This window comes from Sarcophilus harrisii, chromosome 2 (genome assembly GCF_902635505.1).
Source record: "Sarcophilus harrisii chromosome 2, mSarHar1.11, whole genome shotgun sequence".
Lineage (NCBI taxonomy): Eukaryota > Metazoa > Chordata > Mammalia > Dasyuromorphia > Dasyuridae > Sarcophilus > Sarcophilus harrisii.
The window spans coordinates 349,248,174-349,266,572 of NC_045427.1; the positions used below are offsets into that span (position 1 = coordinate 349,248,174).

At 33.8% G+C, this 18,399-nt stretch overlaps 1 protein-coding gene across 2 annotated transcripts in view; it reads left to right on the forward strand.

Moving 5' to 3' along the window:
- The window catches only part of FSTL4 (follistatin like 4), a 790,888-nt gene that overhangs the window by 747,207 nt on the left and 25,282 nt on the right, over positions 1 to 18,399 (forward strand). For both annotated transcript variants that reach the window (XM_031953062.1, XM_031953063.1), the window contains one exon: positions 1,465 to 1,583. In XM_031953062.1, the coding sequence (XP_031808922.1) occupies positions 1,465 to 1,583 (119 nt within the window). The remainder of the gene's footprint in view (positions 1 to 1,464; positions 1,584 to 18,399) is intronic.

Below are 18,399 nucleotides of genomic sequence, written 5' to 3' on the forward strand. Positions count from 1 at the left end.
GAGGATGTTGGACTTTGTTATTCATTTATTTCAGTTATATCTGATTCTTCATAATCCCATTTGGGTTTTTTTTTTCTTGACAAAGATACTAGAGTAAATTATTTTCTTATATGGCTCATTTTGCAGATGAGGAAACTGAGGCAAATAGGGTTAAGTGATTTGCCAAGAGTCACATAGCTAGTAAGTTTCTGAGGCTGGATTTGAAATCAGAAAGAAGAATTTTCCTGACTCCAAGTCCAGCATGGACAAGATACTCTCTAAGGTACCTTTCTGATCTAGAGTTATGCACTTGTAAGTCTGTCAGTCAGTGATTCTTTGTTTCTACTTCTTTGATTGGAGCATTCATCAGAGAAGGACACAACCAGCTATGCCCTTTGGAATTGGGACCAAGGATCTTTCTTACTGCATTGTTACAAAAAGATTTGGAAAGGAATGTAAAACATAAACAACTTTATTGCTCTTGCCTGTGTTCTTTTGAAAAATCAGAAAAGTTTGGTTTCAGTTTTTTAGACACAAACTCCAAAAAAAATACATAAAAATGAACATTTGTATGAATAGAGGATTCAGCTATAAAATGGTATTTCTGAAGCTTTGGAATGACCACTTTGATTAGAACATTGTATAACTTCTATTCTGAGGACTCACATTATAAAGATTTAGTTCATTTCATTAAGAATTTATTAATCCCCTACTGTATAAATAGACAGCTTTCGTAACATAGGTGGGATGTCAGAGAAGCCTGGAGTCAGGAAGCTTCAAGTTTTATTTCAATCTTTGAGACTTGTATGTGCCCCTAATCCAATAGTTTAATCAGGTAGCTCCTTAAGATTTAATCATATACAGTAGTACAACTTTTGTTAGTGGAAATTGTTTTTGGATTAGGAATTTTCTGCACAGACTTCCAGAGCCTTTGTGTGTGTTTGAGGTACTGTAACACTAGGCATTGGTTATATGAAAGCCAAAAAAATAAAGGGAATGGGAGGTGAAATATCCCTTGCCTTCAAATAAGCTATATTCTCTATATTTTACAGCATTTAAACATTAAATTTACTCAAAAGTGTTCAGATTTGGTGGAAGGAACTGTTTCCCTCTGTACCAGGAAAGGTCAAATGCATCTGAAGGCCTATTTCTCACTGGAAAAGTAATAGAATCTCTGATGCTAGAGCAGTAAAGAAATAATTTTTGATCAAAGAAAGACCTCTTGTCATCTGAACCCCTCAGATTCCAAATTTACTGATTCATAAGACTGCAAAATATTTTATTACTCCCTGTCATTTATATCACTTAAGTCAATGTATCTTCTTTCCTACCTCTCATCCCCTCCTCATGCTTTCATTTTTTTTGACTATGCCAGTTACATTACAGCCAGTTTTGTGCTAGGCAATATTTTTGATGGTTCTTGGGAAACAGACTGAAAGAACATAATGATTATTGTGGTTTTCTCATCCTGTTTTTTTCTGAAAGGTCTCAGTGTGGGAAACGTGTTTTACGTCTTTTCGGATGATGGAATCACGATCATTCAACCAACTGACTGTGAGATCAGGAGGCACATCAAACCCAGTGAAAAGATTTTTGCAAGCTATGTAAGTTTCTATGCTGGAAACCGCATCTATGAAACCCTATGGTAAATGAAGAGCTAAAAATCAATTAACCAGTAGCTTTGTACAAACAAAGCCCTGAGTTTGGAATGATTGGTTTTTGATTAAATTCAATTAATTTCTTTTAAATGCTGAAATAAACCACTTTGAAGGGTCCAAGTGTGATAGACAGGTAACATTATCCTTCCAGGGCTTTAAAGAGAATAAAATGAAGGTGATAAAAAAAAAATTAAAACATATGAAACAATTAAAGAAAGATTTAAGACAGTGCCTAAGTATCAAATACAAGTATTATCAGAGGAATCATTCAGTCATTAAAATGCATTGAGTACTTACTTTATGTCAGTAAAGGCAACAAGTGAATAATTACATGCATAAAGAGAAAATGGAATGTAACCTTGAAGGAGAAGGCTCTAGCAACTATGGGGACAAAGAAAAGTAGAAGACAAATGAGAACTGGGGAGTTATCAGCCAAGGAAGATCTCCTGGAGAAGTAGGTCTTTAAGATCTTTAAGGTCACTCTTATTTTTTTTTTAAATAATTATAACTTTTTATTGACAGAGCCCATGCCTGGGTAGTTTTTTACAACATTATCCCTTGCACTCACTTCTGTTCCAACTTTTCCCCTCCCTTCCTCCACCTTCTCCTCCAGATAGCAAGCATTCCTATACATGTTAAAGATGTCACAGTATATCCTAGATACAATATATGTGTGCAGAACCGAACAGTTCTCTTGTTGCACAGGATGAAGTGGATTCAGAAGGTAAAAATAACCCAGGAAGAAAAACAAAAATGCAAAGAGTTTACCTTCAGTTCCCAGTGTTCTTTCTTTGGATGTAGCTGCTTCTGTCCATCAATGATCAATTGAAACTGAGTTAGATCTTCTCTTTGTTGAAGAACTCCACTTCCATCAAAATACATCCTTATACAGTATCGTTGTTGAAGTATATAATATTCTCCTGGTTCTCCTCATTTCACTTAGCATCAGTTCATGCAAGTCTCTCCAAGCCTCTCTGTATTCATCCTGCTGGTCATTTCTTACAGAACAATAATATTCCATAACATTCATATACCACAATTTACCCAACCATTCTTTAGTTGATGGGCATCCATTCATTTTCCAGTTTCTGGCCACTACAAACAGGGCTGCCACAAACATTTTAGCACATACAGGTCCCTTTCCCTTCTTTAGAATCTCTTTGGGGTATAAGCCCAGTAGAAACACTGCTGGATCAAAGGGTATGCATAGTTTGATAACTTTTTGGGCATAGTTCCAGATTGCTCTCCAGAATGGCTGGATTAGTTCACCAACAATGCATCAGTGTCCCAGTTTTCCCACATCCCCTCCAACATTCGTCATTATTTTTTCCTGTCATCTTAACCAATCTGACAGGTGTGTAGTAGTATCTTAGAGTTGTCTTAATTTGCATTTCTCTGATTAATAACGACTTGGAGCATCTTTTCATATGGCTAGAGATAATTTCAATTTCATCATCTGAAAATTGTCTGTTCATATCCTTTGACCATTTATCAATTGGAGAATGATTTTCTTATAAATTAGAGTCAATTCTCTATATATTTTGGAAATGAGCATTTATCAGAACATTTACCTATGAAAATGTTTTCCCAGTTTGTTGCTTCCTTTCTAATCTTGTTTGCATTAAGGGTCACTCTTAAGAGAAGAAAAATAGGGGAGACCTTCCCAAAAAACAGGAGAGCTTGAATGTCTGTTCATATATGGGAAAGAGATCTTGTGTTGGGATGGACCAGTGTGTTGAAGTAAAGAAGAAATTGACTTGATAAGACTAGAAAGTGCTTATACAAGGGGAAAAGAAGCCACATACTAGTAAAGAAAGAGTAAGGAAAACTTTGAAAACAAACAATGGACAGAATTATATTCAGTAATGGATTCTTATTATCTCACATAAAAGCTCCTTACTATCTTCAGTGTAATGGTTTGTGGTGTTTCTCTTTTACTTTTTCCTTTCCTTATAGGTAGGCCCTGTTTAAAGAAAAGCTAGTAAAAGATAAGTGGAACTAGCTGTATAAAATGGAAATGAAAACATAGAGTGGGGAAGGAGGAGAAGACAAAGGAAAGAGAAATCCTTCCCATGATAAAAGCATTCCCATCTGTGGTTCACTTGAAGAATAAATGTACCTCAAGTATCTTGAACTAATATATAGATAAATTTTAGGAATGTAGCTACTTTTAAAAATGAAATATGTCCAATTTTGCCCAAATCAATATTAAAAAAATTGATTATCCTAAAGTCATACCAAAAATTAGGAGAGACAGGATTAGAACCCAGGCCCAATAATTAATAATAATAACTGGGATTTAAAAGTAGGCTAAGGTTTGCAAAGTACTTTACATATGTTATTTTCTTTGAGCCTCACAATAAAACCATGAGGCAGGTAATAACAGATCTGAAATTGAGACAGCAAAATGAAACTGAGACAAGTGATTTCCCCTGACTCCTAGCCCAATACTTTTTTATATTACATAGCATTGACTCATATTTATGTTCTCTGCTCTATTCCATTCTCAAGGGAAGTGTCTTTATTTTTCCTGTGCCTCAGTTTGTGCCTTGGAAAACATGAGAGTTACAAACCCAACTATTATGCCATGAAGGTAGGCTGAAAAATGATATGAGTTAGGCAAAGAGCTTGTAGTGCCTTGGATAAGTGGGTTAACTGGGATTATGTCATTAACAGTTGATTCTTATTATCTCTCTCATTTTATATTTCTACTTTCTGTGATTCCATTAACAGGCAGTTTTCCAGATTATTTAATTTGAAGTAATCATAATAAATGTGCACTAAATTCTTCTAACACTTTTCCTACTTAACTACTGTGAGATCATTTAGAGATTAGTGTATCTAGTCAATTCTTGTCTGTTTTAAGGAATTATATGTAGCCTTTGTTGATATTAATTCTGAATTTTATCAAGAACCAAACCTGTACTTTGATAGAAGTCAACTGACTTGCAATTGAAGAACCAATTGCAGAACAGTTGCCAACTTGTACAGGCAGAATTTATCAGAACTTCCCTTTACTGATACTGATGAGTTCTAGATATGGGGTACCTAAATGAAGTTAGGGTTTAATTGAGGTCTAGTGGCAGGTTTGATGTACAGGGAGTCAAATAGCGTTTCTCTGCAACCCCTTTGGATTTGGCACATGGATACGGTGGTAAATGAGGTCTAGTGGTGGCGCAAGAGTTCCCTATAAAGGAATTTACAGGCTGAAAATCTAGATTGATAAGAAGAGGTTTATTATGGGGTTTGGAAGGTTAAAGTATAGTTAAGGAAATAGGTGAGGATAAAGAGAGGAGGGCACTGGAAACAGGATTCCAGTGGACAGAGATCCCTGGCATGCCAGGCGTAAGGCTGCCATGTTTGGAACTTCTGCAAAGTTTGACTCTTTTATAAGGAGAGATTTAGCTAAAAGGGCCTGTGGGTGAAGTCCCAAGTTTGCTCCTCAGTCAATTTCAGCAGGGGCTTGAGTTTGCTTGGTGGGGGTTGGGAAACCTGGGCAGATCATTAGAATGGTGGCTGGGACAGCCCAAATTGGCTCAGATTTGATGGGGGCTGGGAGAACCCAGATCTTCTATTGGAATTCAAAGGGTGCTTTTGACCAGGATTTATGAACCAAAGGTCCCAGCTTCCTGGATTGATAATGCATCAGCTAGGAGGGGCTGGGAATCAGAAAGAAAGGAATAAATCAATTCTTAAAGGGACCACAACCTGCATCAATACCATTACAATTCTAGCCCACCCCACCCCACCAAAAAAAACTGTCAAATGAATAATGCAGAAGGAAACCAGGGCTCAGCATCAAGAGACCTAGATCTTTGGCTGAGGACTCTTGTCCCCCAATTCTGCCTCTGATTAATGTTTTGAAAGTCATGAAATTTTGACAAGTTTCCCTGAGAAACATCGTCTCCCACCATCCTGTTTTCACAAAAGTTATCTGGAATACTAAAAGTCCTCAATCTCCTTATTTCCTCTTTCTTCCTTCAAGGATCAGCCCAGGTGCAATTTCCTCCACAGAACCTTCCTTGATTCCCCAAGTTCATTGTTTTTCCTTCCTCACAATACCTTGTAGTTTTTTTCTATGCCCTTGTTATACCTATCACCTCCCAGATCATAAATTCCTTGCTTTAAAGGGATTATCTTGATTTTTATTACCATAGGGCCTTGAATGTAGAAGATTCTTAATAAATTTTGAAATGAATTTCAATTTCCCTATCTGTAAATTGCAGATAATTATATGTTATTATACATGGTGTTTTCCATTTTACAAAACACTTTGCTACAATATCTTGCATGATTTCCTGAATAACTCAATAAGCCAAGTCCTGTATTAATAACCAAATTTTATAAATCACAAAATTGAAATTAAGAAAAATTAAGTGACTTGCTTTTGTTCTAAGTTTTAGAGATGATGTTTGAATCAAGTGCTTTTAAAACTATATGTCAGGTGTATTATCCAGCATATTATGTGCTTCATATTTGCCTTTCCCATATTCAAGTGGACATTGTGAGGATTGAATGAGAGGTACTTAATGAAAATGCTTAGCAAAACATAAGTCACTGGCATGTGTAAAGTGATTATTGGTGAGAAAGGTTTTTATCCCATCCCCAAGTTTGAATATCGTGGTGGTCATTCTTCAGAAAAATTCCAATTCTATCACCAGTTCTTTTAATGTTCTCCAGTTGTTTGAATTCAGTTCAATCCAATAAGCATTAATTAAATCCCTAATTACAGCAGGGTCTTATGCTTAGCCCTGGGGATATGGAGATTGATATGTTCCAGAATCTGCTACCAAAGAGCTTCCAATATATGCATATTGTAGAACATATAAATAAATGACTATGTTATAGGGGAGAGTGGGATTAAGAGTAAAAGAGCTCTCTGCTGTGAGGCTTTTGAGAAGCCAAAGATCTCTTTCATCTGCTGGGGCCAGAGAAAGCTTCCAGCAAATTGCACTCTAGATCCTAGCTTCTTAAATTGAAGTTTGCGGTCCCATATGGGGTCTCCTAACTGAATATGAGTATCACAAAATTATGATTTATTACCAATAAGTGTTTTATTAGTGTAGCTATTTCATATACCCTGGACATGTGATTTGTGTGATCTTCAGTAATCCAATCAAACTGAATGACCCAGACCACTTATGCCTAGGACTTCAGGTGACAGGGTAAGCTTGAGTCAAACATATCCTAGGGACATCTTTGTCACCTTTTAGGATAAACTAATCTCTGTGGGAGACACAAAAGAGCCAAGAAGGTATGGCCTGATCCCAGTTCATCCTGTGAGTGGGGAAAGAAACCATGTCAGAGAAAAGCAAATAAATATTCTATCACAAAATAGAAATTGCAAAGAGGTAAATCTAGGCCTTATATAAAGAAAAACATCATCTAATTAAAACTATACAAAAGTAGATGTGGCTATCTCTGAGAGCAGTGAGCTCTTCAGTGGAATCCATCAGAAAGCTGAGAAAATCCTCATTAAGGACATTGTAAAGAAGATTCTTGTTGATTCTTGGGCTATACTCTTTGACATCTGAAGACTCTTGGAAAATTGAGGTTCTATAATTCTAGGAATGTAAGGAGGAAGATCAGCTAAGAAATAGTTAGAATAGATTCAATGAGAAGATAAAGTGACAGAATATCCAAGAAATATAATTATTGTTTGCAGGATGTCTTTATTAGAAAGGACAGTACCTGGGTTTTTTTTTTTTTTTTCCCTTTCTTTGTATCTTCAATGTTTGGCACATAGTAGGAGCTTAACAAAAATTTATAGGCTGTACCTTACATTAGAATGATAGTGATACTATCATATTTTTAAATGTTTACAAAGTGCTATCTTCAAAAACACCTCTCTGATATATATAGCTTCAGTATTTTTACTTGTGCTATGCTGAAGCCTGCTCAAGCGAGCTGAATTCACTTTTTAGCATGCAAACTTACACCTTAGAAATCAGCAATTGCTTCAAATTAGGAATTGATTTATTATATTGTTAATTTTTTAGGCTTCTAATAATGCAGATTAAACTTAAAAGAATGCCATAAATTTTCAAAGAATTAGTTGTTAGATCTTTACATACACCCTGAGTTTGATTTCCATGAGGGTGAAAAAGAGATGCAACAATTTATACCTGGTATGTGCAGAATCCATTGCTCTTTCTATTATGCCATTTTATTTTAACATCTATTCTGTGTCAGACACTATAGTAGATGTTTTGGAAACATTTAGAATCTTAGAATTTCAGGGGGGAATCTCAGAGTTCATCTAAACGCACCTTTTTGTGGCATGTCTGCCACTTCCCTTTCCCTGATTTCATGTTCTAAATTCTTTGCAGCATGTCTTTCAACTCTTAAATCCCCTTTTCTACCTGTTTCTTCAAACAAGAAAAAATGAGAAGTAAAAAGGTAGTGTAAAGTAGATCATGTGTCAAATATCAGCTGTGACTGAACCCTGAGACTCAGCAGGGAATGTTACAGACAGATGGTGTTTTATGAAGGTGTTAGGAGGCAGGAAGTGAATGGAGCTACTTGTTCCCATGACAATGTGTTGTTTTCTTTTAATCAGCACCCTATAGTTCACAACTTACATACTATATTATATATGAATAAAGTGGCTTCAAAAGTTATACATGCTATAGCACACACACACACACACACACACACATATACAATTGTAAAATGTTTTCTTGTCTCCCTCTGATTTAAGACAAAGCAATGATCAAATGGAATGTTACCCTTTTTTTTTATTATAGCTTTTTATTTACAAGATATGTGCATGGGCAATTTTTCAGCATTGACAAATTGCAAAACCTTTTGTTCCAACTTTTCCCCTCCTTTCCCCCACCCCTTCCCCCGATGGCAGGTTGACCAATACATGTTAAATATGTTGAAGTATAAGTTAAATACAATATATGTATAAATGTCCATACAGTTATTTTGTTGTACAAAAAGAGTCGGATGTTGAAATAGTGTACAATTAGCCTTTGAAGAAATCAAAAATGCAGGAGGACAAAATAGAGGATTTGAGAATTCTATGTAGTGGTTCATAGTCATCTCCCAGAGTTCTTTCACTGAGTGTGGTTGGTTTAATTCATTACCTGCTCCATTGGAACTGATTTGGTTCATCTCATTGTTGAAGAGGCCCACGTCCATCAGAATTGATCATCATATAGTATCGTTGTTGAAGTATATAATGATCTCCTGGTCCTGCTCATTTCACTCAGCATCAGTTCATGTAAGTCTCTCCAGGCCTTTCTGAAATGGTCATTTCTTACAAAACAATAATATTCCATAATATTCATATACCACAATTTATTCAGCCATTCTCCAATTGATGGGCATCCAAAATGTTACCCTTCTTTTGTCTGTCATGTCTATGTATCAAAACATATCAATATCTATGTTGTCAATTTTTTAAAATCTAAAATTATAACAAACATTTTTCTTTTACTCAATAATTATTTAGCCATTTTATAGCTTTTGGGGATTTCAGTTTGTCTCATCACATATATTTTAAAAAATCAGAATGAGAGAGACAGAGAGAATTCATGGGCTACATATCCAGCAATATATCATACTCTATATAGTCTCTTTGTCTCCTACAAACCTTTGGCTCTGTGACCATTTATACATGAGTGACAATAGATACAGATGAAAATCAGCAAGACCAGGAATTAAATAGAATGGAAAAATTAGCTATATTTCATTTGGGAAATTGTAATGATATCAGTAATACCACACTGAAAATATGTACACATACAAACACACACATACACACACAAACAAATCTTTAAGGAATCCAAATTACAGGTATATGATAACAAGATGAATGCTGTGTATAAATCCTCTGCAGCATAACACCAGAAATGGCTTGCATATAAGAAGTGGCATAAAATGAGTTATTTCAGATAGACAATTTGAATACTGCATTGGTCCCAGTGAAAAGCTCTTGAAGTATAATGGGTGAGTGCTCAATGGATTCATGGGAATATATAAAGAAGCATTACTTAACATAAGTTGTTTTAGATATGTAAATCTGTACCAGTAAAAAAGATCAACATTGATTAGGTTATTGATATATTGAAGTACTAAATATTCCTTTTGATCACTTGAAAAATCATATGCTATATATGATTAAAAAGTTGTTGTTTTTATTTTTAATAAACATGTAATAGATAGAACACTTGACCTAGAATAAGGAAGGCCTGGGTTCAAAGCTGGCTTCAGGCACTTGCTTGTTGTGTAATCCTGAACAAGTCACCAAAAGAAAATCCATTTGCCTCAGTTTCCTCTTCTGTAAAATGGGGATAATGATAATAATAATAAGGCTATGTCCCAGATTTTTGCTGAAGATAAAACAAGATAATATTCTTAAAGAACCTGACATAGTTTCTGACATACCATAGGTATTATATAAATGTTTACTAGTAAGAGGAGGAGGAATAAACAGTATGTAGATATTAAACAACTTTCTTTTAGTAAATATGCTTTTGACATTTTAATTTTGCTTATAATTTTCTTAGATTTTCTTGCTATACTTTACTCTTAAATTAATTACACTTCCTACTTCCACTGATATTATTTTAAAGGAATAAAAGAAATTCAGCATAACTAATCAACAAATCAAAAAAATTTGATATTATACAATGCTCCACATCTATTAATCCCAACAATTGTCAAAAAGCAGAGGAGATAAAGAATCTCAAATCTTATTTTAAACTATGGTACCTGGGATAATTACAGCAGAATTATTTATGAATCCATCCACTGCATTTTCTAATGTCTTAAACATTATTACTGAAATCAAAAGAAACCATTTCCACTCACAGTTTTGCACTTTAGGACAGTAGAAGGAAACTTGTTTTTAAAGTCTGTCTCAAAGTGACGTTCTAGTCATACAGTCTCTAGTTTCTATTACAAATATGAAGGTAGGAAAGATACATCAAGAGGGCCTACCCTGGAAAGAATGTCATTGAACAATATAAAACAATATTTACAATTATATGATTATGAAACACATTTTATAAATATAATTTATATGAATAAATGGGCAAGTTAAAGAAAGACTAAGATCTTTTTTTCTAACTGGAAAAATTTAAGTCTCTCAGCTGCTGTTTGGGAACAACTTTGTGGCCCTCTCTCCCCCCTCCCCAGATGTACCACTATCTACAATGAATCTACAGTTTATATTGTATAAATTGAATTTGGCATAAGACTTAAAAATTAAAGTTAATCTGTATGTATAAGCTATTAGAATTGTAGAATGTATACTGCTGTAAGAGGATATTTCTAGAAAACAAGGGTTGCATAATTCCCCAAATTGGGAAATTATCGGCATTATAAATGTTTTCTTTCTTTCTTTTTTTTTTATTATAATAACTTTTTATTGACAGAACCCATGACAGGGTAATTTTTTACAACATTATCCCTTGCACTCACTTCTGTTCCAACTTTTCCCCTCTCTCCCTCCACTCCCCTCCCCAGATGGCAAGCAGTCCTATACATGTTAAAGATGTCACAGTATATCCTAGATACAATATATGTGTGCAGAACCAAACAGTTCTTTTGTTGCACAGGGAGAATTGGATTCAGAAGGTAGAAATAACCCAGGAAGAAAAACAAAAATGCAAAGAGTTTACATTCATTTCCTAGTGTTCTTTCTTTGGGTGTAGCTGCTTCTGTCCATCATTGATCAATTGAAACTGAGTTAGTTGTCTTTGTCAAAGAAATCCACTTCCATCAGAATGCATCTTCATACAGTATCGTTGTTGAAGTATATAATGATCTCCTGGTTCTGCTCATTTCACTTAGCATCAGTTCATGTAAGTCTCTCCAAGCCTCTCTGTATTCATCCTGCTGGTCATTTCTTACAGAACAATAATATTCCATAACATTCATATACCACAATTTACTCAACCATTCTCCAATTGATGGGCATCCATTCATTTTCCAGTTTCTGGCCACTACAAACAGGGTTGCCACAAACATTTTGGCACATACAGGTCCCTTTCCCTTCTTTAGTATCTCTTTGGGATATAAGCCCAGTAGTAGCACTGCTGGATCAAAGGGTACGCACAGTTTGATATAAATGTTTTCTTTCTTTTGTGGGAGGTAGGGGACTAGTAGATAGGAGCAAAGGGGAAAGAGAGGAAAGAAGAGAGGTAAGTATCTGTTTTTGTGAGAAATTAACAAAGCTAGTTCTGCCTTGTATTGCACCAGAGATCCAGAAGCAAAATAATTTTAACAAGAGAACTAAACCTAGATTATAAATTGAGAATTGTAAAGATTTACTTACATAAAGAAACAAGAGCTGAACTGGAAATTTAGTTAATTTGTTTTGCATAGAGTTTTATGGGAATAACTATTCTATGAATTTTACCACATTCAATGTCAATTGTTTCATGGTTCTTACTTTTACATTATATTTGTAATACATTGTACATGTATTACATGTAATGTAATGTAAATACATGTAATAATACATTATTATATATGTTTTCCTGGTTCTTTTTGCTTCTCTTTGCATCATTTTGTATGATTTTTTTCCTGAGCTTCTCTGTATTCATTATGTTTATAATTTCTTATACCACCTTAATATTCCATTAAACTCATTCCACAATTTATTTTCTTAACAAAAACATCATCTTTGTTAGAGGATTAAATAAGCAGTCAAGTCAAGGGAGAAAAGAAGCTGCCTTTGAAAAGTGTCTTAGTGGCAGACTAGCTCTGCTTTTTGAGGACCAGTCTAGTTGAGGACCAGCAGATTGAACACTTAGAGATTCAGTGTTTGGTCATGGAAACTTATGAAAGAAAAAAAAATAATGATCCTTGGTTATAAGTTGCTCCTTCCTACTTCTGCAGTGGCAAAACCAAAATCAAATGACATTAAAAAAAAGCAGCAATATTCAAGAATGACCTCTAACTTCTTTTTAGAGAGGTAAATGACCATCAAAGAAAGCTGAATTTGGTTGTCGTCAGTAAGGAAGAATTGTTTTTTGGCATAGAAATATTAAGAAACAAGAAGGATGAACAACTCAATTTTAATCTATTATAGGGAATGAGTGGCAAGCCAAATATAATCTGATTTGCACTGTGAATTTTAGAAAAGTAGTTTCCAAAGGGTTTGGAAAAGGCATAAGTAGAGTTTCACAAGTTAGAATTCTACAGGAAAACAGCACAGACTGTATAAGAAATGCTAAAGTATAAAATTCTTTTTACTCAAAAAATAACAATGCTATTACAGAAGATAAGAGGGAGTTATTTAAAGAGGCTGATGTAAAAACATCAATGATTCATCAACCAATTTAGATTTTTTAAAAGCATACACAAAAATCAAAAACAAGATTAGGTAATAAAGAATGAATACAGATCTATGGTATGATCTTAGAAGAGCTGTATGAAAACTCTAAAACTCAGAAGAAATTGAGTCTAGTTAAAAAGCTAAAAAACAAAAAGTTTTATTTTTGTGACATTGGAGGAAAGAAGACGGTCAAAAAAGAAAGAGGATCACTATATGTTGAATAGAAGTTGGAGATATAGCAATGATAAAATAGTCATTAGGGAATTGTAATCCATAAGAACTAGGAAGATGATAAAAGAAAATCAACCAACCCAGAAAAACTCTATATAAAAAGACTGAAATAGCTGACAGGTATGATCACTGTATCATTGTCAAATAAGTTTTAAAGATCATAGGGACTAGGAGAAGTATCATAAAATTAAGAAAGAGGCAAATGTCTTCATTTTCAAAAAGAAGAAGCAAGATGAGAAAGAAGAAAAAGAGGAGTAGAAGGAGAAGGAGGAGAAGAAGGAGAAAGAGAAAGAGGCAGAGAAGAAGGAGAAAGAGAAAGAGGAGGAGGAGAAAAAAGAGAAAGAGGAGGAGGAGGAGGAGAAGGAAAAGGAAGAGGAGAAAGAAGAGGAAAGGAAGGAAGAATGAATGAATAATGGAAATTATAATTAATGACCTTGAATTTGATTGCTGGAAATTCTAAAATTTATTATTAAATGACTAGCTAATGAATATCTAGAAAAAGAAGTTTTGTTCAAAAGAGGAAGCATGGGCCCATCAATAATATATAATGCCAACCAAACTTCATTTCTTGTCAAGTTACTGTACAAGTGGATCAGGGTGATCATGTAAATAAAATTTGCCTACATTTTAGCTAGGCATTGACAAAATTTCTTTAACTTATCTCAAAGAAAGAGTATAGACGATATTGAACTCTTTGAATGACTATACTCAAAGAATAGTTATAAAGGGTTGTGCTTGACCCTGTATCTGTTTAACATTTTTTATTGACATAGAAAAAAGGCACAGATGTCATGTTTTCAGATGATAGAAAACTAGGAGTTATTTTACAGTCTTCCTGGAAGACTAATCACACTGGAAGACAAAATCCAAAATTACCTTTACAAGTTAGAGCATTAGGACAGATCTAATGCGATAAAATTGAATAAGAATAACTGTAAAGTTATGCATTTAAATTCAAAAAAATCAGTTTCACAAGTATGTGTAACTAGACAATAGTTTTTTCCCAAGAAAATTTTGGTTTTATTAGAATTCAAGCTTAATATTAGTTAACATTGTAAATAAAGTAGATAACAGTAATTGTGGGAAGCTAAGCAAGAGAAGTGTAGCATCTAGATAATTTCACTACTCAACTTTGTTCTGACTTTGGTATTCTGTTTACCTCCTGGCATAATATTTTTGGAAGATCATTGGTAAGCTAGAGAGAATATTTTAAGGACAGTATTCAATAATGTGAAGGGTTTTGAGACCATGCCATATAAGGCTTAGTTGAAGCAACTGTAGGTTGTTAGCTTAGAAGAGAAGACTAGGAGGAATATAATAGTTTCCTTCAAGTAGTCAAAAATTTGTCATATGAAAGAAGTATAAAATTTATTCTAGTTAACTTTACAGGATAGAACTAAGTGTATTTGGTTAAAATTTCAAAGAGACAAATTTAGGCCCAATATATAGGAAATAATTATAACACTTATAACTACCCCAAAATGGAATAGACTGTCCTGGGAAAGAGTGAGTTTCCCCTCACTGGAAGTTTTCAAGAAAAGGCTGAATGGTTTCTTGTGTAGTATATTTTAAAGAAGATTCTTATATTACATTGTGATTTGGATTCAATGTCATTGAAGAGATTACCAACTTTCAGATTATAATATAGAAATTCTATGGAGAATTTAACAAGATCCATCAAATTAAGATGATTTCCATGAAAAAGTTATCATAATATAAAATGGAAAAAATTATTATTGAAAAATATGACTCATATATGGAAAAATGTACATGCCAGATCTTTGGATAAGAGAAGAGTTTATGGCCAAACAAGAAAGAAAGGTGGTTACAGGAATTAAAATAGATAATTTTAATTACATGAAATTAAAAAGCTTTTGCACAAATAAAACCAATGTAGCCACAATTAGAGGGAAAACAAAAAGGTGGGGGAAGAGGGCTAAATTACAGCAAATTTCTCTTTTAAAGGCTTCATTTCTTAAATATATGAACCTAATTTATAAAAATAAGAGCCATTCCCCATTTAAGAAATGGTTAATTATATTAATAGGCAATTGTCAGAAAAAAATCAAAACTATCAATAATCACATGATTATTATGATTACGATGATGGTTAAAAAATCACTAATTACAAAAATGCAAATCTCATACCTCTGAGATTGGTTAACATGGCAGCAAAGGAACATATTAAATGCTGGAAGAGGTGTGAAAAAACTGGGACATTAATTCACTGTTTTTCAAGTTGTGAACTGGTCCAACCATTCTGGAGAACAATTTGAAATTATACCAAAAATTATGAAACTGCAAAGCCTTTGATACATCAATACCACTACCAGATCTATATCTTGAAGAAATCAAAGAAAAGGGAAAATATTTATAGTAGGTCTTTTGTTGGTAGCAAAGAATTGGAAATTGAGGGAATGTCCATCAATTGGAGATGGCTTATCAAGCTGTATTATATGATTGTGATAGAATATTATTGTGCTATAAGAATTAATGATTAGGGTTATTTCAGAAAAACCTGGGAAGACTTCTATGAGTTGATGGAAAGTGTAGTGAACAAACCAGAGGAAAGAACATTATACAAAGTACAGCAATATCATAAAGATGATCTACTATGAAAGACTTATGTATTATGATCAAGACAAAGATTCAAGTCAGTTCCAAACCTTTGATGAAAAATGCTATCAACATCCAGAGAGAAAACAAATGGACTGAATGCAGATTGATTGATACAAGCTTTTTTGTATAATTTTATTTCTCTTGTCTTATTTTAAATACCTCACATGTATAATCAAACTCAAATTGCTTGCCTTCTCAAAGACAGAATGGGGAAGAAAGGAAAAAACTTGGAGCTCAAAAATTTTTAAATGATTGTTTACAATATGTTTACATGTAATTGTAAAATATTTAATAAATAAATACATTTTTTTAAAAAAAGAAGAAGAAAAAACATGACTGAGGATTAAGAAATAACAGGCCCAAGATTTGTAGGTGATCAAGTCTCATGCTTATATTTCATGAATATTTTCTTCAAAAAGAAAGGCTAGCTGCATTAGATATAGTGAGTACTAAGTAATATTTTTTTTTAGATTTTTTTTTTCAGAGAACTCTATAAACTGAACTTTCTACTGATGCAGATTGACAATTCCTTATGAAACACTAAGAGATTGATTGACTTGCTCTTCTGGTCATACAATGTATGTTTGGTAGATTTGAGACTAGGTTTTTCTGACTTCAAAGCCAGCCCTCTATCCATTGGGCCTGTGGATATCAAATACAACATAAAAAGCAAAATTAATGGAAATGTCTGTTTATTGATGTAGAAAGTCATTTCTGAATCAATTCAACCTTCCTTTTCCCTTGACATACTAGAGCAAAGATCAAATTCAGTACTTTATTAAAAGAATTAAAAATGAGATATGGGATCAATTAGTAAAGATACAGTATAAACTATTTAAACATCTATTAATACAGAAAAGTGAAAAATGGGTAGAAGAATAGGTAGCAATGGATATCCTAGAGTAGCTTAAACTTCAATAAATCAATCCTTCCAATAAACAGCTAGAAAATCCCCAGTTTCCTTGCCAGACAGAGAAATATTATAGCCAAGAACGTCACTGAATAGGAATAAATTAATATGTAAAAATATAGAGAGGAAGACATAGATCACGAGCAGTTTAGTCTCATAAAACAGTGAGAAGCAATGAAGAGGAAAACATGTATGCAGATTTTGGCATGGGGCCATTGAACTAGAACCCTGAAGAGTACTTAAAGATAAAACTAGAAAGTGAAATCAGTAGGTGAAAAAAAGATGATCTCTCAAGATCACTAATCATTTCTGTTCTTCAATGACAGGAGAGCTGCCACATTTAGACTCTAATATCACAGTTGTGGTGTTTTATATCACAAAATAGATATAACACTAAAGAAAACAAAAGTAGGAAGTGAAGCTGAACCTGATCAAGTATACACAATGGTGGTCCATGCTGACAATACAGTTCTATGAATATCCATTCTCAAATTATAGGAATAAGGGACAGATAAGAAACAATTGGGAAAAAATGACAGATGATTACCAACCCATTTATTTCCTCATTTCGACTTTTTTCTTTTTCACTATGCAGATAACACATGTACAAGTTGATGATAAAAATATAAAAGGTAACAGTCAAGGCCACTAAAGTCTCACAACTGACTAAAGAACCAAAGAAACTTATTGTTTTTGTTTTTGCTTGCTGACTATAATAAAAGCATTCTATTGGGGAGAGCAAATACTAATAAAGGACTTCCTTCCAAGTAGGAAACAATATGCTTTGAGAACTTTTCATTGTTGTTTTTGTTATATTTCTTTCCCGCTCTCCCTCCCCTCCCCCCCCCACTATCTAGTTTACTGCCTGGCACACAGTAGTTATTTAATAAATGTTTGATGTTAGTATTTTATAATATTCTTTAATAGAAGTAATAACTGAAATATTATTTAACAATCTGATTTTTAATATCTTTTGAGACATAAAACAGAGGTATGTTCATCCCTGAAGAGGGAAGTAGGACAAAAGGAAAGGCTTCATGGCAAAAATGGGCTCTGAAATGAATCTAGAAAGAAGCCAGGAAAACTATAGAATTAGTGGTGGTGAGGAGGGAAAGCATTCCAGAATTAAGGGACAGATAATACAAAGTCAAGAAGGCAAAAAATTAAATATTATATAGGAGGAACTGTAAGAAAGCCAATGTTGCTAAACCATAGAGTACATGGAATGGAATAAATTTTAAAATTAAAAGTTAGGAAGAGGTGAGCTTATAAGCATTTTAATGCTAAATAGAAGTCATTATATGGAATCTTGGAGGTAAAAAGGAATAACTGGTATCCACTAAGCTTGATATACTCAGTTCTACATCACTTCAACAGCTGAAAATGATGGATGGGAGAGGAGAGAAAATTCAAGCATGGAGACCACATAGAAGATCTTACTGCAAAATTACAAGTGAAAGGTGATGAAGCTTTGAACTACAGTGGCTAACTATAATGATATATGAGTGGAAACAAAAGGAGGTATAAGAGAGGTACTATGAAAGTGAAAAGAAGACCTGTCATATATTTGAGTAAGAGTGCTTCTGCTATATTGAACCCATCTATTCTATTACTCCTTTTCCTCATAGCCATGGATAGAAAGTGAGAGGGTGGGGATATTCTTTGTATGAACATGAAACTGTGACATGCTTATCCCCATGATACTTCCA